At 37.2% G+C, this 26,076-nt stretch overlaps 1 protein-coding gene across 1 annotated transcript; it reads left to right on the forward strand.

Moving 5' to 3' along the window:
• Window positions 1–4,162: 4,162 nt before the first annotated feature.
• On the forward strand, window positions 4,163–25,898 carry sec24d (SEC24 homolog D, COPII coat complex component). Its single transcript, XM_053509702.1, has 23 exons — window positions 4,163–4,274; window positions 5,309–5,482; window positions 5,948–6,050; window positions 6,142–6,287; window positions 6,385–6,657; window positions 6,774–6,919; window positions 8,039–8,150; window positions 8,452–8,579; window positions 9,481–9,619; window positions 9,747–9,862; window positions 11,035–11,159; window positions 15,696–15,887; window positions 16,116–16,209; window positions 16,498–16,614; window positions 16,714–16,884; window positions 16,986–17,082; window positions 17,218–17,363; window positions 19,307–19,445; window positions 19,723–19,841; window positions 21,347–21,526; window positions 22,102–22,293; window positions 22,531–22,620; window positions 22,852–25,898. The coding sequence occupies exons 2-23, from the start codon at window positions 5,353–5,355 to the stop codon at window positions 22,990–22,992; spliced, it is 3,096 nt and encodes a 1,031-aa protein (XP_053365677.1). The 5' UTR covers window positions 4,163–4,274; window positions 5,309–5,352; the 3' UTR covers window positions 22,993–25,898.
• The last annotated feature ends 178 nt before the right edge of the window (window positions 25,899–26,076 follow it).

The raw sequence follows: 26,076 nt of genomic DNA on the forward strand, positions 1-26,076 counted from the left end.
CCAATATATTATAATATAATATATGTTTCGCCTGGTGATATATAGCCTGGCACCTCCAGGGTCCGGGTTCGATTCCCAGCCCGGTTTTATTCCCACCTGCGCATAAAGTTTGCATCTTCTCCCCGTGCTTGGCGGGTTTCCTCCTTCTGTGTTCAAATTGCTCATAGTGTGTGAATGAGTGTGTAAGTGTGTGTACTGTATGTGTTTGTACCCTTCGATGGATTGGCACCCTGTCCAGGGAGTACCTCGCCTTGTGCCGTATGTCTCCCGAGATAAGCTCCAGGCCCCTTGCGGCACTGTATACAGTGAGTGATATTATAATATAATATAGGTGATATATATAATATATTGTAGTGTTTTTCACCGCTAGGAAGGAACTTGGAGAGACAAGTGAGCTTGCTTGCTGCCCAATGCAAATGGCTGGGAGTACTTTATTTATACACTACTTTATTTATTCACACGAGAACCACCAATTCAGCCTAAATATGAACCAGCGGTAATATTCAACAGGTCTCTCACACACAGACACACACCATGGCCGAAGCCACTAAACCAAACACCCTTCCCCAACAGGGTGAACACACAGCAACCCCTCCCGCAAGGCATGATGGTCGCCAGCCGAAGCCTCGCCTATGCCACACTGCCCCCACCCGAGCTGTGAATGTCCCTGGTCACCATGACGAACTCAGTCTCTGAGGCGTGAAGGCGGTCGGCTCTGTGGTTGTGAGCCCCAGAGTCCTTTTGCGGAGGAGGGAGGAGCGCAAACATTGTCCTGAGGTGGTCTGGCCTCCGCAGAGTTCAATGTTTCGCCGGCGTACGGCTGATAGGGAGCGGGAATATAATTGTCAGTGGCTGAGCGGTTAGCACTGTGTCCTCACAATTTCTGAGTGGAGGATTCGATTGCATGTGTGGAATTTGCATGTTCTTCCCCTGCTTGATGGGTTTCCTCCATGTCCACCGGTTTCCTCCCACAGATTCGCAGATTAGGCTAATTGGTGTTCGCAAATTGCTCGTAGAAATTAAATAAGAGTGTGGTGTGTGCATGTGTGCGCTCTGTAATAGATTGGAACTGTGTCCAGGGTGTACACCGCCTTGCACCCAAGCTTTCCTGGGATAGGCTCCAGGCTCCCTGCCACCCTGTAGAACAAGCTATATTGAAGGTGAAGAAATAAATGATAATATAATATGACAATACAAAGTGTGCTCCATACATAAGTAAAATTACCATATACAAATACTTTTTATTAAAATGTAATTTTATTTGATTTACAAAATATGCTTATGATTGCCTTGTCTGCAAACACACAATGAGCCATCTTATCCACTCTGAACTTGATTATCTACAGATATGTAGATAGGTAGATATACAGTATAGATAGATAAATGGATAGATAGAGGCTATCTGAAAAACATTTATACACACCGTATGCACGGTCATAACATTATGACCACCTGTCTAATATTAAATAGGGCCCCTTTTTGCACACCAACACAGTTGTGCACTGTGTTCTGACACATTTTAAGCAATTTAAGGTACAGTAGCTCTTCTATTTGATTAAACTACAGTGCATTGCATCAATGAGCCTTGCCTTCCTTGGACCACTTTTTGTAGCTCCTGACCACTGCAGACTGGGAACATCTCACAAGCGCTCCAGTTTTGCAGTGGCTCTGATCCAGTTGTCTAGCCATCAAATTGTGGCCCTTGTCAAAGTCACTTAAATTCTTACATTTGCAAGTTTTTGCAAATTTATATAAACTATATAAATATATATACCTTATTTTTCGATGTTTTTTATTCTTATTATTTTCAACATTATAAATACTGACAACATTGAAATTATGACAGAACAAATAACCCACAATATATTTTAGATCTTTAATTCTTTAAAGTAGCTACCTTTTGCTTGGATGACAGCTTTGCATACTCTTGGCATACTCTCAGTCAGCCTCATAAGGTGGTGACCTGGTAAGTTTTCTAACGATCTTAAAGGAGTTCCAAGAGGTGTTGAGTACTTGTTGCCTACTTTTCTTTCATCTCTCCTGTCCAACTCTTCAGAATCTATATCAGTTGGATTTAGATCCGGTGTACAGTATGTGAAGGCCAGGCTATCTGATCCATCACCCTCCTTCTTGGACAAATATCTCTTCCATAACCAAGAGGTATGTTTGGGTCATTAACCTGTTGGAAAACAATGGTGGTTATTCTAGTTAAGTGTACTCTCAATTTAAAACAAATCACCAACAGTGTCACTAGCACGCTACACTATCACTCCTCTTCCTTCATGCTTTACAATGGGAACTACACATTTAAGAACATTCTGAACCCTTCTTTGACTAGAACCAAAAATCTCAAATTTGGACTCTTCAGAAGAAAGAACAGTTTTCCACATATCTAATGTCTATTCTTTGTGTTTCTTGGCCCATGCAAGTGTCTCTTGCTTGTTGTTCTTCCACAGATGTTGAAATATGTCTGCTGTTTGAACTTTAAGAAGCATTTGTTTGGGCTATAATCTGAGGTGCTGTAAATAGTCAGTTTCTGTAGCTGATCATTCTAAGAAGTCCTGTGCAGTAGAGGTAGTTCTTGATCTACCTTTCCTGGGACGGTCCTCGTGAAAGCCATTTTTTTTTTCAAGCATGTAAACATTTTTTGCCTGACTATGTATGTCTATACAATATATACACTATTTATAAAACCACTGCTGCTCAGCTTTAAGACCTAGCGACTTTTCATAATTAATGGAATCATGAATTTTGCGCTACCAGAAAATCCTGAAGGAGAATTTCTGCCCATGAGTTTATGACCTCAAGCTCAAGCACACTTGGGTTTTGCAGCAGGACAATTAAATACATCGCACACCAGCAAGTCTGAATGGCTAAAAAAAAAAATTTTTGGATTGTTCTAGTCAAAGTCCAGACGTAAATCCAATTGAGATGACCTTAAACAAGCCGAAAACCCTTCAGTGTGGCTAAATTAAAACAATTCTGCATGGAAGAGTGGGCCAAAATTCCTCCACAGCGATGTGCTTGACTCATTGCCAGTTATCACACGCTTCAACGCTTGACTGCTGTTGTTGCCGCCGCCAAGTGTGACACAACCAGTCATTAAGTTTAGGGGGCAATTACTAGTTCATATAGGCCAGGCATGTTTGGGCAGTTTTTACCTTTAATAAATGCAATAATCACCTAAAAGCTTAATTTTGTATTTACTCTTGTTATTTTTGTGTAATATTATTTATTTATTTTATATTTATTATTTAATTTATTTGAATCTTGTAAGTGTGACAAAAAATCAGTAAGTGGCAAATACTTTTTTACAGCACTGTGATCTTATATGATCTTAATAAACCCACATATTGGTTTGTCTTTGGAAGGTGGGAGAAAACTTTTGGGTCCTTGATCTGTAAGAAATATAATTCCTGCTGCTGGAGGCCACAAAATAAATACACAGAATATTTAGATGGTTGCACCTTTCACTTACTCAATAAATAAACTAACAAACAAATGTTCTTTGGTATGGGGGTGGCAGTGTGGCTTAGCTTAAGTGGTTAGAACTGGTCTGTATGCATGATTCCTGGGTACTCACCCTTCAGTCCAAAGATGTGTCTGTGTGAGTTTCGCTTATAACATCTTTTTCTTTTCTTTGTTTTAAAACAGTTATTCGTTAACATTGTCCATATGCACAATACTCAAGTGTCTGGGTTCGATTCCCACCTCTGGATCTGTGTGCATGGGCATGTTCTCCCAGTGCTTGGTGGGTTTTCTCAGTGTATTCCGATTTCCTCCCACAGTCCAAAAACATGCAGATTAATCGAAATGGCGTTCACCAGTAGTGTGTGAATGAGCATGTGTGTGTCCTGATATAGTACAGGTGATGATTAAGTGAGAGCTGTAGTTACATAGGTTAGCATGTGCTGTGTTTTTTCCTTGTGTCAGAGAAACTGATACTGACACCAGACTTCAGACATTATTAAGTTAGAAAAAATATTCACAGCAAATTACTTTTTATTTTAAAACAGCCTGTATTTTGTATGTTTGGATGAGCCGATCGTCGCGTGACCTGCTTGTACAGTGTGCGCACACTCAGAGGGATTCTCTGCGCACGTCTGTATTCGTGCTCTAATCTTTGCTGACGTGTAGCGGTTCCCATCACTGTGCGCATGCGCACAAGCAGCAAAACAGCCGAGGCCGGTGCCGGGAGTTTGACGTGGCACTCCCGTTAGGCTCGTCTGCGCTGGTTAGAGTCAGTCCGCTCGGCGTCACCTCTACTCGTGCAGGTAAACTCTTTATCTTATTTGTTTTTACGAGTCCAGACATCTCACGTCGTCTTGTAAGGCAGAGAATAATGTCGCGTTACGTTTGTTTACACGGTTGGTTAAAGTAGACTTAAAAGCAAACTGGAAAGTTTTAAGTTCCGCCTGTGTCTGTGTAGATGTCCCGCAACTTTCTAGCAACAGACACACATTTAAACAGCGTGAACTTCTCACATATAGGCCAGTCATCCTATACTAACTGATTTTTGATGGATATACACCTTTAAAAAAATTGTTATTGATATATATTTTTTTAAACATGCCTAACACTCATCTTTGACGTGGCAGCTGTGGGCAGAGGTGAAGCCCTGTTTCATTCTCACCGACACCATAAAGCCTGTATTCACAATCAAGAGGGTTTATTTACAAATGCTGCTTTACTCATGCTCAACCTTGACTTTAGTTAAGAGATGACAAACATTTTGAGTTGTTTAACATCTGCACAGGTCTTCAAAAGTTTTCTTAGCCAAGGAAGATAAGGAGCTTCCTTGATGCATTACATTTTAAATGCTCCTTATAGATGGATTCTAAATCAATCTATGATCACACACACACACACACACACACACAGGATTACTTTGTGTTTTACCCTATCTCAGAATTGTTCAGTGATAAAGGTTCATCTTACACAAGATCACGAGTTACTAGCAAAGCTGTGGTAGACTGTAATTTCATATCATAGAGAATAAACGGTTATTTAAGAAAGCTTCTGCAATTTAGCTAGTGAAGCAATTGGGCCATTGGTGGCTCAGTGGTAGGTTTTCCAAATGCCATGCGTAATGCCCGGGTTTAATTCCCACCCAATGTGGGAAAGGTTTTTGTGTGGATTGGATAGTCCGCCATGGCGACCCCTCAACAGGGACAGCCTAAAGACTAGCAGTTTAATGAAGCAATCACCACTAAAGGTGAAGGCATAAATGTTGATAATAGGAACAGTTGACTGTATAAGGACAGTATTATGGTTTTGAATTCATACTCCTTTTATATCAACTCTACAGGTTGCTGTTCTTCTTTATTTGTGGAATGAAATACATCTAACAGGATGAGCCAGCAAGGTTATGTCGCTACGCCTCCGTACTCCCAGGCCCAGGCAGGAATGGGGGGATACCCTGCACAATCCCATTATGGGCACTATGGATCTCCACAACAGCCATTTCCTCCACAGCCAGCAGGTACAGTGAAATTCACTTCACTTTTTATTTCAACATTTGCTTTCCTTTTGACAAGAACAAGTCTTCTCTTGTTCAGCGCTCACAAGCTGGCAGTGGTGTCTAGATATTTTAAAACAAAACTACTGTACATTGAGGCTTATAGTGTACTATATTTAATAATAAAAAAATTTCCTTCTATATATTACACAGCTTTAATCTTGATGCTAAGATGCTGTTTCGAATTTATGATTATTATCTGTGTAGGTATGCACATGTAGTTATATGTACATTTGAAAAAGGTAGTACTTTTACTTATTGGCCTGTGGGGTATTTTGCAGATCTTTGGTTTCTGCAAATAAAGTTAGGGAAAAGTGTAAAATATGAAACCTCTGGTCTTTAAGGGTACAACATTATGTGTTTGTGTTTAAAAAATGCTATTACTGATTACTGACTGCTTATTACAATCCTTTAAATGTTATGTGTCAGGTATGCTTAAACCAGCTGCCTCCTCCCCCTCTGGGATGCCTCCACCACCTGTGTCTAACCAATATGGATCTCCTGTTCACCAAAATGGAGCACATCCACAAAAGTAATTTTTTTTACCCAGAGTTAGATTAAACTTAATAACGAAATGTGTAAAAATGCAGATAAATGTCCCTCACCACTTTTTTCTTTATTAGGTTCCCTCCGCTTCCAGCAGTCTCCGCACCTGCCATGTCTCCCTATGGACAGCCCCCTCAAAGACCATACCACAGCATAGCTCCAGCCACACCACCAACCCAACAGATAACCAATCAGATGAGTGCTATGAACATTGACGGATATGGTACATTTAGTTTTAACATTTACCTTTCTTAATGTAAAGCTAAGCTGTAAAATTAGCTGTTTCCTAAAACCTGTTCTCTTTTCATTGTTTTATCTAGCCCAAAGCCCCATGCAAAATCCTCAGTCTTTAGCAGCACCACAGCCTTTCCAAATGTCTCCACCTCCTACAGTGGGACATCCATCCATGTCTCCTTCAGGCACTCAACATCTTTCAATGGGTACATGTCCACCAATGGCAGCTGGTCCACCAGTGCAGGCAACAGGCCCTCCACCAATGGGGTTGTCTAATTTACAGCCTCACCCTCCTCCGATGAGTGGGGCTGGATTCCAAAAGCCACCAGCACCTCAGGGATTTCCTCCTCAGCAGCCAGGTAAAAGGGGGTTTAGTGTTTTGTTTTAAATCAGTCATTTAATTTTGATGTAACCCGTGCTATTGGGTCATATGCACATTAAGTGGAGGCATTTTATAACCTACATGTCATTTTAGGTACAGGTTTATATGGAGGACAGATGCCAGGATCACCAATGGCAGGGCCACAGCCAGGCGCTTATCCAGGAGGCTTCCCAGGAGGAGCTGCCAACATGGCTGGACCTCCACAGAAGAAACTTGATCCAGACTCCATACCTAGCACAGTAAGTACAAACTGGTATGGCACTTGTACTATCAAAAATGCCATATTTGTTGTTTCTAGATCGGGCAAAGAGTTTAAATGTGTGGTGTAATGTTAAAATCTTTCGCATGGTCAAATTATTTATACTGTATACTAGCTTAAGTAGTATACTACTTTAATTTAATCAGTGATTATCTCAGGTTGAAACCTCCATACATGTCCCCTGTAATTTTACAAAATTGTGTTTGGTGTGACAACATTATATGGTATTGGTTTTCACTGAATCGGTGGCTAAATATAAGAAAATTTACCTAGTTCATGACAAGATTTTGAACCTGCTATTATTTCATCTTATTACAATCAATGGGATAGAGATGATATAGAAAAGTTTATGTTTAAGCCTTGTTTAGGCTAAGTTGTACTTAAAATGACTCCAGTGCATTCAAATTCACTTATACCACCAGTGGTGTCATTTCAGCTTTGAAAATAATAAATAATCCCGGGAAAAATATTTAGTTTAGCTTTTCTAATTAATATCTATATAACTATTTAGTGTTTCATAACATTACTTTTACGCAACATTTTGATGCAGTTACACCACACAACTTTTATGGTGCAGTTAAACAGTTAAAAAGATATATACAGAAAGTACTGCAAAAGTTTTGTTAAATTCTGTCCAGCCAGTTTTGCGTGATGCAAATGTAACAAAATCAAGTGCGTTCTGACCAATTTACAGACAAAACCTTTCTTATACACACTTTACATAGTTCCCTTATTCCAGTTTCACTGAAAGTTCATTGCCAGTCTGACTGCATCAGCATCATTCACATTAGCCTCATCACCAGAAGTAAACACTATTTCACGGTTTAAACTTTCGTCTCTATTGCTAATTCATGCCAGCAAGTTTTGCTCTGTTGTCCAAATATCTTCCCATTAAAATTTTATAATACTGTTTAATCTCTTTAAAACTGGGTTGGCTGACAGAGGGTGTAAGTGCTCTTCTTCGTTAAGGATGGTGATAAGATGATATACTGTTCATAGTGTTATTAAATTAGCTTTAAAAATAAAAAAAGAAGAGAAAAGGTCATATGAAATTAAGTGTGCACTGTCTCCCTAACTATTGTTATCTTTTACTGTATAGATACAAGTGATTGAAAGTGACCAGGTTAAGAGAGGTAGTCAGGTCTACACCACAAACCTCAGGGGTCAAGTGCCACCCCTGGTCACAACCAATTTCACTGTTCAAGATCAAGGTGAGTCCTGTGACAAAATAACTGGCTTATATTTTACAGCATTGAGCGGGCGGTCTTTGTCAAAAAGACTTACTGTAGTACTTTGTGGTTTCCAATGAAAACATTTCTTTACAGTTGATCAAACAATCCAGCGTCAATAGTTAAACCTTGACCCTGGAAAAGGAATACCAGTTGAGCAATCTTTCGTTGAATGATGCAATAAATAAATAAACTATTATGAATTTATTAGTTGTAGAATAAAAAAATAATAACTATAAAATAAAAAATTATGTCTTAGTTGAATTGTTTATTGTTGTTTCAGGAAATGCTAGTCCGCGGTTCATGCGATGCACAACCTACTCATTTCCCTGTACTGCTGATCTTGCCAAGCAGTGGCAAGTGCCCTTGGCATCCATCATCAAACCTTTTGCTACAGTGCCCAAAAATGAAGTATGTATGCTAGAGCACCGCCAGTGGTTCTGATCCTTTAAAGTTTTATGTATAAAGTATTACTTTAAAGTATTATGTTATTATACATCGCCAAAATTAATGTGTATATCATTAGTATACATAAGGGTTACCATTAACTTTTAGTAACAGTTAGTAACTTACCGGTAGTAGTACTCCTACTACTCCTTTATAACTAAGGTAGTTAATACTGAATTTAAATAATTTACAAAGTTGTAAATATATATAACTATGTTTTAGATAATATATATATATATATATATATATATATATATATATATATATATTTTTTTTTTTTTTTTTTTTTTTTTAAATACTCTTTTATGCTGTCTTCATGAGTGGTGTGTGGGCCAGGAGTCTTCACTCAGTCTCACCTTTCTGTCTCCGACAGCACTATTGCTATAGTTCCTTTTTAGGCAATGTTAGTGTATTCTTTTTAAAGAGACTTCTTGTTTTAAACTTCAATCTCTAGGGAACATGTTAAGATAAAAATGGTTCCAGGCCTCCTAATAGATAGTAATAACACATGGCCATAGTACAAATATGATTAATGCATATGAATTATCATTTAGGAGCATATTTTATTATTAGGTGTCTTTGCTAAATGATAATTCAACATGTACATGGTTAGTTACACTATAGGAAACCATATCTCTTAATTATTGTACATATTGTATTATGAAACAAAAGTGACCAGAACACACTGGTTTAATTTGCAACTTGTTTATTCTTTATTACACTTAGTTCTGCATGTTTTTTGTGATTTATCAGTTATAAGATCCATAAATGTGTGGGGTCTTTCTATGTTATAGCCATAATTATTCCTGAATGTCTGTGTTACTGTTTAAAATGATAAATGTCTTCTTTATTCTGTTTACCACAGACTCCTCTATACATAGTAAATCATGGCGAGACAGGACCCATACGCTGTAACCGCTGTAAGGCATACATGTGCCCCTTCATGCTTTTCATCGAGGGTGGTAGACGCTTCCAATGTGGTTTCTGCAACTGTGTTAATGAGGGTCAGTACCAGTGTACTTCACTTTTTAAAATTTTTTTACTTAACAACAAGGTCTGCAATAATTAAATATATTTTCCATAGACTTATTACTTTTGTTAAAAAAAGCATGAAAATGTGTTCCTCTTTAGTTCCTGTCCAGTATTTCCAGCACCTGGACCATATGGGCCGAAGATTGGATATATATGAACGACCAGAGCTGTCCCTGGGTTCTTACGAGTTTGTCGCTACTCTGGATTACTGCAAAGTAATGCTTTATTTATAACTGCTTTTAAACAATACATTACACATTAATATTAGTGGTTTTATTTGTAAACTTGTGAGCATATGAAGATTAGATCAGTTTTGAGTATTTCATGTGAGCATTTGAATAGTGTCATTTAACACATTTTATTAATAATATACATACAACTACATATACAACAATCAGTCTTGTTCTTGTGTATCCATTTAGGATTCAGGACTTCATATTAATATTACATGGGTAAAAAAAATTATATCTTGGAGAGCATGTTTCATTACATAAAATGAAACTCCATCTAATGAAACTACATTTCTTAGCATTTATCTTTTATTTCCCATTTGCTGATATGTTGAACAATATCAGGCAGAAGATAAGAGATTTAAAGTGCAACATATAGAAATGAATGCAGTAAGTGTACCTCCAATCCATGTGGCCCCTTCTACTATGCATCAAAGATGGGGTGCGGTTTGGGTATTTTTTCCCAACTAATATAGTGCTGTGCTTTTCTGTTAAATATAAGATGTGGAGAAATTTATGAAAGAGCAGTCTTTTTCTTAGTTTTTTAAGTGGATATAGATTTTCAGGACTTTGTTTTGCACACATGCCTAAGGAGAATAGCAACAGTATTGAATTTCCTTTATTTGTACATAATGCATTTTATTATGAACTGGTGAACATCCAGGTCTTTGAAAAGAATGTGTTCATTCCTTCGTGCACTGTCATGCAATGAAAATCTTCATCCCATACCTTACATCACATAGATTCTTTTTAAAGTAAATCTATACTCTAAAAAATATGTTGTAAGTTTGCAGTAGTATTGGATTGAACAAGAGGCACACTTGTTTTAACTCAACTGTGTACAGATCGCATGTCTGTGCTTGAAATATGCACTGGATGATGTGGTCCATGTGATTATTGTCCATATTAGAACATTTTAGCTGCTTTAATAGAACTTTACTGATAATTAAAAAAAAGCTACATTAATGGTATAATTTTTTTTCTATGTTTGTATATATGTAAGTATGGAGGTATGTATGTATGTGTGTGTGTATTTTAATTATCAGTGAGCTTATTTTAAAGACAGATGTTTTGTGCTTACAAGTAATGATCTTTCTTGCCAATAATTTGACACAGTTAAGCCAAGCTAAGTGATTGTTTCTTATTCTCTTTCTCAGAACAATAAGCCTCCCAATCCTCCTGCTTATATCTTCATGATCGATGTTTCCTACAACAACATAAAAAGTGGACTAGTTAAGCTGATATGTGAGGAACTGAAGACACTGCTTGATCGACTACCCAAGTAAGTTAAAATGCTACTGTACTTTTGACCCAAAGATTTTAACTTGATTTACATAAGCTGTAAAAAATAGAAATACTAAAGAAATACTACCGCATACAAAGTTAAAAATTTAAATAAAATTTTCAACAACGAAATTGCCACAATCTGCTCAAAGGTTTCAAATATACAGTAGGGTAAAAAGCTCTTAAAAACTGTTGCTGACACTGATTTGTTGTAAATTTTTGTGTCATTCCCATAAAAACTCCTAAAGTACACAGATAAACCCTGTTACATCACTCCCGTTTAACTGTGCCCCTCTATCATGGTTTATGCAAAATGTGTATCAGCATAATTTTTTTTGTAGCAAATGTTTGTAAGGACAGTTTGGATAGCATATCTCAGGTGTAACACATGCAGGTCTTAGCTGCTGTCAGCTCAGAAAGCAGCTTTCCACACCTCAAAAAAGGCCCCCAGCTCCATGCCAAATATGGTCAGTAAAAAGAGACTGAATCAAAGCGAAACAACAAATCTCCATTGAGCCAAGTACTGCTGTATCCCATCATGGGAAAGCTCCTGCCTACACAATTCTTATGGGGGATGATCAAAAAAGTCTTTAAAAACTTGTATTTTCTAATTTTTAGCCTGCAAAATGGCAGACCTATTAGTTCACATATGTATCTTCTGCAAAACTCTTTTCTTCTTCTCCATCAGCCCCTGTGGGTATGTCTGTGTTTGTTTGGAAAACTGACCTCACCTCAAAAGCATGCTGGAAGTGCACTCCAAATAAGCCTGCAGTATTAAATCTGATTTCTCCCCTCTGTTCCTGGCTTTTCTCACTAGACTGCATGTACTTAATGAAAAACTCATTGGACACCCCACATTTTAATATGGCTCAACTTACCACTCTGCACTCATAATAAAGTACATTCAACGGCCAAACAGTTTGTAGCTGTCCATACAGAAATGTGCTATATGGTCGTCTAAGTCACAACAATAGACAAACGCAACATGCTTAAGCTGATAGCAGACAAACTATTAGAATTTCTTGTGTCTTTATTGAACATGGTATTAAACATTGCAAGCCTTTGGAGTTAATAGTGGTTAAACCTTTAATGGCAGCATTGAATCAAGTGCTTTTGGTAGCTCTAAGTAAGACCTGCATAACCTTCAGAAAGAGTTTTTTGACCATTGCGCTTCAGCTAAGACAAATTTGTGGGATGTATGGTGTGAGCGGCTCTTTGGAGGTCATTCCACAGCATCTCTTTGGGGTTAAGATTTGGACTCGGACTGAGCCAAAAGGCCCATTTTCTTTTTCTGAAGTCATTTAGTGTTGATTTTACTATGATAGTTAGAGTCACTGTCCTGCTGCATACTAATCTCCAGCTGGCAGACAGCCACCCTGACATTATCCTGTAGAACATTTTGGCAAACTTGAGAATTAATTTTCCCTTTGATAATGGCAAGTGGTCCAGGCCCTGTGGCAGCGAAGCAAGTCTAAATCATGACGCTCTCTCCACCATACAGTACTTTACAGATGGAATGATGTTTCGATGTTGGGAAACATTCTTTTTGCACCATACATAGTGGTGAATATTCTCCCCGAACAATTCATCTTTTGTTTCATCACTTCACAGAACATTTTCCCAGTAACATTTTCCCAGTAAACAGTTTTGCAGATTGCCAAGGTGCTCTTTGGCAAACTTCAAGCAGGCAGCAGTGTTTTTTACAAAGCAGTGGCTTCCTCCTTGCCATTAGTTTTTCTTGTGGGTTCTTCTTTACCTCACTGAGGTATGCCCACTTTGCTAAACATAAGGGACAAAATGTTCACTTGCTGCCTAACAAATGCCACCCACTTCTAGGTGCCATTGTAATGAGATATTTATCTGTAGCTACTGTGAAAAGTCTATAACTGTGATGAGGGTCTGTAACATGCCTTCTTCTCATAGTGCATCCTGGAGTCATCCATTGCCCAGGTAAGTGAGGTACACACCGTCTGTGGCTACGCAGCCCCATCCACAGCAAGCAGCGATTCGCTGTGAGTTCTAACGCCTTCTTTTTAATAGCCAGAAAGAACTTTTGCTCTTTGATAGGATTGGACCAAACAGGCTTTTTACTTCCCATGTGGATAAATAATTTTTAGACACCCATGATTTCGATTGTTTTTCCTTGAACTACTTTTGGTATGTACTAAGCACTGCATAGGAACACCCAAGAAAACCTGCTGTTTTGGAGATGGACTAACCCAGTTTTTTAGCCATCACAACGTGGCCCTGTCTTGCCCATCTTCCCTGCTTTTGTGTTATTCACTTCACCTGTCAGAGGTTTTATTGTTATTTCTGATCAATGTACAGTATACTGTATTGCCTACATATTGGCAAATACTTTTTAACTACCTGGTTCCAAGGAAATTTATACTGTATGTATTTGAATTGTCCTTCATTTTTATATCAGGACTCAGTCTTAAAAATATGTCACTGAACTTTTGTCAGCTAGCAACTAGTTCTTCATATTTTGCAGTGATAATTGAAAAATTTGCCTGTGAGCCTTGATTTATTCAAGCCAGCATACAGTTTTATAAATGTTATGTTAAGCAAGTTTACATAACCCAGATACAGGTCAGTATCTGCAAAGTGCAAATGTATTTCTCTGCAGATACCAGTGCTTGTTTGACTTAAATCTTAATTTCAGTTTTCATGATTTCCTCATAAAATGTGCAATTTTTGAATTAGCCATGTGCACAGATTGTATTCTTACAGAATCAGAGCTTTGTACTATTTCTGCAGCTTCATTTACTTCAGCATCATTTTGTAAGCAGGAACTATTGTGTGCCCTTTTACTTTCTCCTGTCTAGTTGGAGCTTGCATGAACTTTTGACTTTTGCTCTCTGTAATCGTTTCTTAGTCAGCTATATGATAAGGTATGAATGATAAGAATGAGTTACTGCCTTTCCCTCACTCTTTTCACTTATTTTTTGTTTTTAAAATTCCCTTCTTTTCCTTGATAGCTGTGTTCCCACACAAACCCCCACCCCAAGAATAATTAGATTTTTCTGGCGGGTTCAAGGCATTTAAACTCAAAAACAAGCTTGATTTGGTCACATCCCGTATCTTTGTGGTGCTGCTAATAGTCCAGTAGAGTCAAAAGTCAAGATCTGCACTCGCAGAAAAAAAAACTGTTGATTTTTTGACCCTTTTCTTTTTTAGCACTGGGAATGTGTTTTTGGCTCAGTTGACAAGCTTTCGCAATTATTTATGTTGAGGAAGTGACTCTTGGAATTATAAACACACAGTGCTTTAAACTAGTCTCTGTACAAGAGAACATGTTTCTCTCATCTTCCAAGTTTGCTTTGTTTTATTTGTGAATAAGGTTGGATTTGTCTTATAAACTATGGTATAATAGTTAACAGAATTCAAATCCTCTCACAGAGCACTTCATTAAAAACATCTGTACACCTACTCATTCATGTAATTATCTAACCAACCAACTGTATGGCAGTAGTGCAGTGCATAAAATCATGCAGCTATGGAATCAGTGGATTATGGGTAAGTTCACATTATAATAAGGGAAAAAATGTGATTTCAGTGATTTTGACAGTAGCATGTTTTTCATGATTTTTATACACACCAGTGACTAGAGTTTACATAGACATCTAGATTCATCAGTTCAGGCAACACTGTGCAGTATTTAACTGCCCAGTCAGAATTCAGCACCAATAGCATTAATCCATGGACCCAACCTGCCTTGTAGGGACGGGAATCACCAGTCACCACTCGATGCGATGTTATTAAGATAACCGATTGGATTAATATTGTAATTCTGTAGGAAAACTATTTTATAAATATCTCTTACAATTTTTATAACTTAAAGCCGCTTCACAACTGAATTGAACATGAATAATTATAGCCCATTTTTTATATATGTTTTTGTATGTTTAAAAACAAAGAGCAGCATTTAAGTAATAAAAAATACTAGTTACTTCACTAATAATAAATTACTTAAAATACAAAAGTTTTACAATTAACTTAAAATTTTATTAAATGAAAGGCTAAATTTTAATTCAGGAGCACGAGTCTCTGTCATCCTCCGTAAGTATTATTTCTAAACAATCTTAGCAATACATTTACTTCTACCACATGGGAGCCGATGTGTTTATTTATTATAAAGAAATTCTAATAGGATTATAAAGAAAATCTGTTACGAGGATGCAGTTTCTAAAACGATGCTTCAGAAACTAATTAGCATTTGATTGATGATTTGGTACTTGTGTAAATGTGTATAATGTGTATGTTTCGAGACTAATTTGCTTGTAGAGTTTGGATAAAAAGGCAGATCAGAAGCTTGAGTTTAATGTTCTTGATGGACCATCCCAATCAGCAGATCTGAATCTGGTAGAAGACCACTGGGATGGTAGAATAGGAGATTCACAGTATGATGTGTATTTAATGAAAAACCTGCAGGAATTGTGTAATACAATCAGGTTAACAGTGACCAGAATTTCTGGCAACAACATCCAGCCAGATAAATAACCAAAGATTTTTCCTGACTTTTGCGTTTTAGAGAGGAGGGAGCTGAGAGTTCAGCCATCAAAGTAGGCTTCGTCACCTACAACAAGATCCTGCACTTCTTCAATGTGAAGAGTGCACTAGCTCAGCCCCAGATGATGGTCGTCTCTGATGTTGCAGATATGTTTTTGCCCCTTCTGGATGGATTCTTGGTGAGCTTTCAGGAGTCACAAGCTGTCATCAACAAGTAGGTTTACCTGTTTCATTTATTATGGACTTTATGATTTTTTGACTTGCATGACTAAAACTAAAAATTATTCAGTGCTATTTACAATCTAGTGGAATTTGATTATCTTTCGATAAAAAAAATATATTCAAATTTCTTATACATTATTGCAAATACTTTTTAGCAAAGTATAAATAACAAAATTGAACAGAAATTATCTTTTGTTTGTTCCTTCTATTGTTTATCAAGTCTCTTGAGCCAGATCCCCGACATGTTTGCTGACACAAATGAGAGTGAATCTGTTTTTGCTCCAGTTATTCAAGCAGGAGTGGAAGCACTGAAGGTAGAACAAATAAATTTGCAATTTGATCTAGCTTATTAGCTTAATCTACTTATTTAGTTTTTTTTAAACAAAAGTAAACTTTATTTTTGTCCTAAACCATAATACCTTTGACAATCAATCATTTACTAAGAGCTTCTCTGCAGTTTCTACGTTGACTGTTTTGTATGTAATAACCCACTAACTCTTAGTGCCTTTTATAAGACTGTTGCATTATTAATTATCAATTAATCATTCATTCATTAAGTAATTTCAAGTCATTGATCATTGCCAAATCCACTGTGCCGTCAGGCTGCTGAATGCAGTGGGAAGCTCTTCATCTTCCACTCATCCCTCCCAACTGCAGAGGCACCTGGGAAGCTGAAAAACCGAGACGACAGGAAGCTGGTGAACACAGACAAAGAAAAGGTGGTGTATCGATGACTTCTCTGTCTTTTTTAAAGAAATAGGTTTGCTTGCATTCAGAATGCAAGGCTAATTTGTGTATAATGTTTTTTGCATTTGCAGACTCTTTTTCAGCCACAGCGTGGTGTGTATGAGCAGCTTACTAAGGAGTGTGTGAGCCAGGGATGCTGTGTGGACCTTTTCCTGTTTCCGAACCAGTTTGTGGACTTGGCCACTATGGGTGACATTCCCACACACACTGGTGGCTCAGTTTACAAATATAGCAACTTCCAGGTGTGTATTTACTTACCTCATTTTTATTTGTATGTCAGAATTGTATAGTGTAAAATTTGATTCCCCCTTGATAAACCTCAAAACTTTATTTTATCCATCAGGTTCAGACAGACGCACAGCATTTCCTCAGTGATCTAAGACGAGATGTGGAGAAGTCTATTGGATTTGATGCCATTATGCGTGTTCGAACCAACACAGGTAAAGCTGTCACTCTCAAACAACAAAAAGCAAACACTCTCTGTATCTGACAAGGAAATGAGAAGGTTTAGTAAAGTAAGTTTATTTGATTGTGAGATTACAAACCTGATTTTGTATTTATTGTCTGTACTTAAGGTTTCAGGGCCACAGACTTCTTTGGTGCAATTTATATGAACACAACTACAGATGTGGAGATGGCTGCAGTGGACTGTGACAAAGCAGTTACAGTGGAGTTTAAGCATGATGACACCCTTAGTGAGGAGGCTGGGGCACTTATACAGGTCAGTGGGACACATACTGTACACCACAAACATTCGGCTCTTTGTACAGTATCATCAGAAAACTAAAATAATGTTTTACCCCTGTCCAAACATAAAGCATGTTGCCAATTATAGCTAGGAGCATAAGCAGCCAATACTGTAATGTAGTGTTTTTAATTTCCTGTTAAAATAACAAGCTCAAGAGATCAGCCTGCCAACTTTAAATTGCAAGTTGGCAGAATTTTAGTGTTGTTATAAGTAAGAACTAAAATCCTATCACTCAGAATACAGCAGTACATCTCTGGAAGTCCTACAGCAAGTACTGTACAGTATGCCATACATTAAAAAGAGAAAACACAGACACGGTACTCTCTTTTAGCAATGTTTGGTGCCGGACTCTATTTAATCATGTAATTAATAACCAATGCATTGTTGAGGTCCGCAGTATCGAACAGGTGCCTGATAAACATTTTAAGCGGATCCGATTTCCACACTGAAGCATCTACAGATCAGTATTAAGAACGCACGTTTGGAGAAAAGGGATCTTGCGAGCTGCCGCGCCACAAGAATTGCATTTCATATGAATGTCACATATGAGACGCGCACACAAATACACACAAACTCTCCATGCACACACAACTATAAAAGGTGCAGAAACACGCACAAATTCTCTGTGCATACACACGGAAAGTATGAGATGTGCGCGCGGACACACAAACTTTCTGTGCACGCACACACACACACACACAGACACACACACACACAGCGCCTGACAGATAAGAAACACTTATCTATCGGGATTTATTTTTACTTTTTTTAAAGGTAAAGTCCAGGTTAATTTGTTTTTAGTTTACTTTATATTTTGTATGAATTATTTTATGTATTTCTTTTCTTGGGCTGTGGAAAAATAATTTAAGTTTCCATTATTTCTTGTGGGAAAATTTCCAACGTTCCACTGTACATTCACAGACTCATTCACACCTAGAGGCAATTTATGGTACCTGGTTGACAAGCGTACATGTTTGGGAGGTGGGAGAAAACCAGGGAACCAGGCAGGAAGTAAAAAAGGAGTAAAAGTTAAAAGTAATAATTAATAAAACTACTTAAGTAAAATACAGAAGCATGAAATATGTACTTAAGTAAATGGGTTAGGCATGGGTTGGTAGTTACCTTCTACCTTTAATTATTATTATTTATTAGTAGTAGTAGTAGTGGTAGTACTGTATTAGAATATAAATAATAACAATAATAAATTCTGCACAGCTTTCCAAAATAATTAAAAGCCAAACCACAGCCAAAAGATAGAAACGTGCAATTCATGTAAATTGTGCAACTCATTTAAATAGTCAAATAGGGGTGAGCTGGCACAATGGTAACATTATTTGGTTTGATTGTGTAATTAAATACTTATTTAAATTATAGGCTGTATACTTCTCACATAATATCACATACATTTATTTATTTTGTTCCTTTGTATATAGTTCCTCTATATTACTGTGCATTGTAATTGAAGCAGAAAGAAGTCCTGTGTTATGTAGGCACGTAGGCTGTAACGAGGCACAGTTGTAACACTGCTTGGGTTGATGGTGGCAACATTGTTACAACATTGTAACTCTACATGCACATGCCTTCACTATTCCGTGTGATATGGCTTTGAAGGCCACTTGGAAAATATTCATATATTAATCATGACTTAATAATTAAAAAAATCACTACATGTCTATTATGCATATTGGTAGAGGTTTCAGTTAAAAAAAAAATTCTAAAGTAAATATACTTGGTTTTGTTTATTAGTTTATTATGCCAGAAAAAAAGCATCTTTGGGAAAATTGGCTGCTGTTTTTTTAGGTGTACAAGGAGAAGTGATAAATTGTATGTGCTTGTAATGAAACTGCAATTGAATGTGTGCATTTAGAGAAAAAGAGTATTAGAGTTTTACTAGCTTTGCCCTTTGCTTTCACCAGTGTGCTGTGCTGTATACCTCAGTCGGTGGTCAGAGGCGGCTGCGTGTTCACAACCTCAGTCTGAACTGCAGCTCTCAACTATCTGAGCTCTACAAGAGCTGTGAGACAGATGCACTCATCAACTTCTTTGCCAAGTCAGGTAAAACATAATATCTGATTTTTTTTCCCAGGCAGAATGGTTTCAGCTTCCTAAATGTAGAGCCATGTGTAACATTCATTAAGCCAAGCCCAGTCCTGGACTACAGTGCTGTCAAGTGGGATTGGCTAATGTTTTTTGTTTGATATGAGTGTTAGATATAAGAGTAGATATATAAATCAACTCTTAACATCAGATTACATTAGATTAGAAATAACATTGGTATACAGGTTTGCATATTTACTAAAATAAATTAAAGTGTTTGTCTTCTGTTGTCCAGCATACCATGCTATACTAAGCCAGCCAGTGCGGACAGTGAGGGAGATACTTGTGAGGCAGACGGCCCACATGTTGGCCTGCTACAGGAAGAACTGTGCTACACCTTCTGCCGCCAGTCAGGTATGACAAGTCACATTTGTTTTTTAAGAAAAGAGACTTTTTTTTTTTTTTTTTTTTTGCCTTATCATCATCAGTAATGCAGTTTAGCCTTCAGCATCCTGATCTCTGCAAACATAATTTTGTTTTATGTAATGTAATTGAGGTTACGAAATTGATAATTATTGGAAGCTGGCAAAGCAACAACCCTACCCATCATACTTATCAGTATAAACATTTGTCATTGTTGTATTAGATTATCTTATTTTTTACTTCTGCTGACCGGTGGTGTCAAAAGTATTCACATTCATTACTTAAGTAGAAGTATAGATACTAGGGTTTAAAAAGTCTTCTTTAGAAGTTGAAGTATCGACTCAAGCTTTTTACTCAAGTAAAAGTTTATAAGTACTGGTTTCAAAACTACTTATAGTATATAAGTAAAAGTAACGTTAGGGGGGAAAAACGGGCCTATATACTGCACTAACACCTCATAAAAAAAAAAGAAAAATGTGTTGTTGTTTTTTTGTTGTATTTTTGAACAGCCATAGTGATTTGGGATACTGTATATGGAAATTAAAAAAGAATGCATTTTAGTACAATGCAAATACATTAAAGAACCATACGGTATATATGTACTACTGAGCATTAACATGTTTTATGGAGAAGAAGATATAATAACAAGTTGCCTATAAGTATTTTAATGGTACAAAAAGTCAAACTTCAAAGGCATGTCATCAGTAACCTTTACTGGAATGTAAATGTACATCCAAGCTTAGCTGCAGGAATCTGTGAGGGCAACATACAAGAAAATTAGTGTACCCAGGGCAGGCTTAGTAACAATTACCCTTGTATGGTTGTCTACAATAAACATTAGTGCTGTCAAAATTAATGATTAATCCAAGTATTTCATCAAAAAAAATTATATATATCAAAAAAGTTTATATATATCAATCATTCCTGTTACCTTCCTGGTGCTGTTACCTTCCTCGCTGGTACTTGGTTGTGACATTTCGCTTAAATCTTGAGTCTCTATCACAAACATCTTCGTCTACTTATCACAACCTTATCAACCGAAAATGCTATTTTATTCAAACGTCCTTGCTGGAGTGTGTGACGTGACGTCATGTGCAGGTGCGATGGATCGCGTACCAACCAATAGGGTGTCGGAATGGTATGTTTATAACCCTCATCCAACCACAATCAAATTCGCTCCATCCGGATGGCGCGATTTATCCGGATGCTTTTTTTTGTTTGTTTTTTGAAAGACAAGCTGAAATAAAATAGGAGTAACGAGGCTATTTTTAAAATGTAAGGAGTAGAAAGTACAGATAATTGCATGAAAATGTAAGGTAAAAAGTCGGCTGCAAAATAACTACTTCAGTAAAGTATTGATACCCAAAATTTTTTCTTAAGTAATGTAACGAAGTATTTGTACTTGGTTACTTGACACCTCTGCTGCTGACCAATATACAGATAGATTTTTTATGTCAACTAACTTGTTCTTTCCCCTATAATGTTATTATATGCAGCTGATCCTGCCCGATGCTATGAAAGTGCTTCCGGTGTACATGAACAGCCTGATGAAGACCCCTGTTCTGGTGGGCAGCGCCGAGCTCTCTACAGACGACAGAGCTTTCCATAGACTTAGTGTCATGTCCATGGGAGTGGAAGAGAGCCAGGCGCTGCTTTACCCACAGCTCATTCCAGTGGTAAGAACACAGATAGAAATGTAGAAAGATAGAAAGCAGAAAAAGGGAACCAAAGACCAAATATGAACCATTTATTTGATGCTGTTTAATTGGCTGCTGAAAAACTGTTCTGACCGAAAAAGATGAAATTATATACCCAGTCAGTTGCTGAATATGATGGACTGATTTTACACCCATTAGTCAATTTGTTGTCCAAACCAGAACATAGCTGAATTATCTGACTTTTGGCTTAGTTTGTATGGTACTATACATCTGTAAACAATGTCACTCACAACCTAAACTATACTTCATTTTTGTTTTATCATCAGATCATTTCCTTGCTGATTTAGAAATGTTATTTTAGTTTGTAACTGAATGCGATCTCTTGTTAATAAATGAACCACATCAAGATCATAAATACATCTGTAAAAACACAAAAGCATAAAGTATCAGGCTGGCTTAAAGTTTAACTGATAATACAAAATATCAACATAAAACATACAGTAGTGAGTGTCTATCTTCTTCAAGGTTACTATTAAATGAAATATTTTGTCTGTGTTTGGTCATGAGCCCCTACTGTACTCTGTTTCTGCCAGCACTCCATGGACCTGGCGAGTGATTCAATTCCAGCAGCAGTACGCTGCTCTGAGGAGCGTTTGGCCGAGACAGGTGTGTTTTTGCTGGAGAACGGCCAGTCTATGTTCCTGTGGCTGGGCCATGCCTGCTCCCCTGACATCATCCAGAACCTCTTCAATGTGCCCTCGATGGCCCACCTCAGTTCAGACACGGTCAGAGACACTTATTATTACACACATGCAATTATTTTTACCGTTATCAGTAAGCTTTGGCTTAATTGTTAAATTGCATTGGATTGATATATTAGAATGATATATTACTGCATTTATACCAAATATATATTTATAACTTTAAATGTTTTCCTGAGCTTTGAACAGCTACCATTTGAAATCATTTCTGTAAAGCTGACCTGCTTTCACTGATTGAAATTCATGTAAATATATCTGCAGACTGTATTGCCAGAACTAGATAACGCTCACTCCAGGAAGCTTTACTCCATCATTCTTGCCATCTCGAAGCAGCGGTGCAAGTCCATGAAGGTACAAATCTTCCAGTGCCGTTAGCTATTCGTACAAGTACATCATGTTCAAGATCAAATAAGCAATGCTATTGTCTTCTGAAAATATGTTCTGCGAATTATTGCGCTTACATGTTTTAAAAATCAAAAGTTAAAATAATACAAATTTAAATGAATTATCAAATTTATTTCATTACAATGGTACATATCTTATTTGTTGCAGTAGATTTTTAGCAGTGTTTTCTTTTTGTAGATGGTGATTGTGAAGCAGAAAGACAGATCAGAGATGCTGTTCCGTCAGCTCCTAGTGGAGGATAAAGGCCTGTATGGAGGAGCATCATACTTGGAATTCTTGTGCTCAGTTCACCGTGAGATTAGGCAGCTTCTGTCTTAACATACACTCAGACCCATATACAATCACTGGCCCCTTTGTTAGGAACATCGTTACACTTGGTCAACCAGTCATGTGTCAGAGGCCCCATGCAAAAAAAATAAAGATGGCTTGAGGTGACGTACAGTAGGCTACAGTAATTTAAATAACTTCTATATGATTATTTTTTAAATCAAAGTGAACAGAAAAGTCCCAGAACACAACACACTGTCCCTTAAAGGATGGCCATGGGTTGCAGAAGATTACATCAGGTTCCATGTTTGTCAACCAAGAAAAGGAATCTAATGCTAAAGTAGATGGACACAGGCTCACGGAAATCGGACAATTGAAGACATTTTATATTTGCCTCGACTCAAGTCCTCACAATTTCTTCTGAATTTGGCATCAAGACCATGACTTTATACGCCCAGCTTGCATTGTGTCAACAGTTCAGGCTGCTGGTGCTGTAATAGTGGGAAATGTTTTATTGGCATACATTGCGACCCTTCAGGACCAATCTAGCATCATTCAAATGCCACAGCCTCTCTGATATTGTTGACCATGTGCAACCCTTTATAAACAGAATTTACTTATTTCAATAAGGCTACTCACAGCATGATAATTTGCCATATCTCAAAGCACAAGTCACGACAAACTGGTTTTAGGAATACAAGTTCAATGGCTTTCCCCTTCACCGAATTAGAATCTAATAGAAAATCTTTGGGATGTGATGAAACAGGAGACGCACAGCATGAATACGCAGCTGACAAATCAGCAGAGAATTGTATTATGCAATCATGTCAACATGGACCTTGATCTCAAAGGAATGTTTCCAACAGCACATGTAATTCATGCCAAGAAAAATGGAGGTTTTTAGAAGAGCAAAGGGGCAGTGGCAATTATGTTAGGGTAATTTTGTGTGTGTGTGTTGAGTTGAGGTGGGAGGGGGTTTACATTAGGATTATTATGTTGTTCTGTTAAAGTGGTTGGTGAGTGTATGGACAGAATATGTAAAAGGCAGCAAACATGATGAACTTGATGAACAGAACTGCCTTTGAATGTCAGTAAAACTCCATCAGGACTTCACAAGTGTTCTTAATATTATCACTTTGACTCAAAATTTTAGTTGGGGATTAAGCTTGGCTCGCTTCTTTTTACTGGTATGTACTGTATTAATGTCTCCTAATACACTACCAGTCAAGCATTTGGGCACAAGTTTGGATTTGCTTTTCTATATTCTAGAACAATACTGGAGATTTCAAAACTATATGAAAACACAGATGTAACGAGGTAATTAAGTGACAACAACAACAGTAAATTGTTCTTTTAAGGGTCCGTTGTTATGGAATAGTTCTTGCAAGAACAGTATTGTCAAGAGCATTTGCAAAACCCATCATGCACCATGATGAAACTGGCTTTTATAAAGACCATCCCAGGAAAAATAGGCCAAAATGTACCTCTGACTATCTCAATAGCAACTGTTTAAAAGATATTACTGCATATTTCTGGTGACTTCAGTGTAGTTTTACAGTGTAGAAAGAAATAAAAATCAGAAAAGACCATGAAGTCAGAAGGTGTGCCCAAACTTTTGACTGGTGCTGTGTACATCATCTTTTTTGTTTGTTTGTTTGTTTTAAAATAAAATAAACGTAAGGATTTGCAAAATCCCCATTATTTGCCAAATTTGAAATTAGATTTCCAAATTTTTTTTTTAATGATAAGGCTATGAGATAATAGATAATTTTTTTAATCTGCATAAAAAAATCCCCTCATTAATCAGCCCCTTTTTGTTTAACATATTTAGGGTGTTGGGAAATTCTGTGTATTAATAAATTGAATCATTGGACATGGATATAGATATATCAGAAGCTTTTAAATGAACTATTTTGCCTGACATTAATTAAGCTGCAGTTATATATTAAGTAATGTTTATTTAAGAAAAACTGAGAAATGCACAACTTTTTATGCATAATCCTTTATACTAATGATTCTGAAGCATTTGTGTCTTTCTAGTGCGATTTATGTTGTAAATTTGTATACAGTGAAACATTTATTTTACCTGTTTACCAGTTTATTATAAACCAATTAGCCATAACTTTAAAACACTAGGAATTAGGCTTCCCTTGTGCTACCTGGGCAGCTGTGGTGTCTGGCACTGGGATGTTAGTGGTGGATTGTTTAATTGTGCTGTAGGATGCAGGATGGGGCCTTAGGCCTGTTTGTCTGGTGCATCCCATGGGTCCTCAAACGGGTTGAGAGCTGGGGAATCTGGAGACCGGATCAATAACCTTGAACTCTGCCTGATGGGCCCTGTACTGGCCACACTGCGATGTGCTGGGTGTTCTCATACCTTTCTGTCATGGCCAGCATTGACTTTTTCTGCACTTTGTGCTACATTAGCCGATCGCAGGCTGGCTTTTGGTCCTTACAGGCATGCATGGGTATTGGGTTCCCAGTTGGCAGTTTACTGGTATATGATTGATAATCAATATTATTCAGTTCATCTGGTGGTGGTGGTATAAATGTTATGGCTGATCGGTATATAATCCGAGACACATGCTTTAGAGTGTAAGGCATCTTTTGTAGCTGAGCATTTTTTTCCCCCTGCTCACTTTATATTTACCATATCTTTTTATTTTTCCATTGGTATATCTCTAGACAGAGGTATACTTTACTTCTTCTGTGATATATTGGGAAGATTATGGCATTTAAGAAACATATTGTTCTTATATGTAAACATGCCTCAGGTACCCCATGTAGAGAGATACATGTAACTGCTTACAGTAGTTTAAATTGTGTAACTTTTTATTTTATTTTTTATTATATTTTTATTTCTGAACTTTGGGCCTATTTGCTAAGATAAGGATGCTGATGTGTACACAGTACATTCCAATTAATAAACGTCTAGTACAATTTTTTAAAGTAAAAAATTGTTTTCATTTGCACTAAGGAAACTTTTTCAACTTTTTATTTTTCAATGAATGTTTTTCATTTGTACGAATGCTGAAAATGATCTAATTTAATATCTTTATTAAACACATTATGCATGCTCTCAGACTCCCACCAACTCTATACTATTATTTTTTAAACAAACGGCTCACCAGGCAA

Source organism: Clarias gariepinus, chromosome 1, assembly GCF_024256425.1.
Source record: "Clarias gariepinus isolate MV-2021 ecotype Netherlands chromosome 1, CGAR_prim_01v2, whole genome shotgun sequence".
In the NCBI taxonomy this organism is placed as follows: Eukaryota; Metazoa; Chordata; class Actinopteri; order Siluriformes; family Clariidae; genus Clarias; species Clarias gariepinus.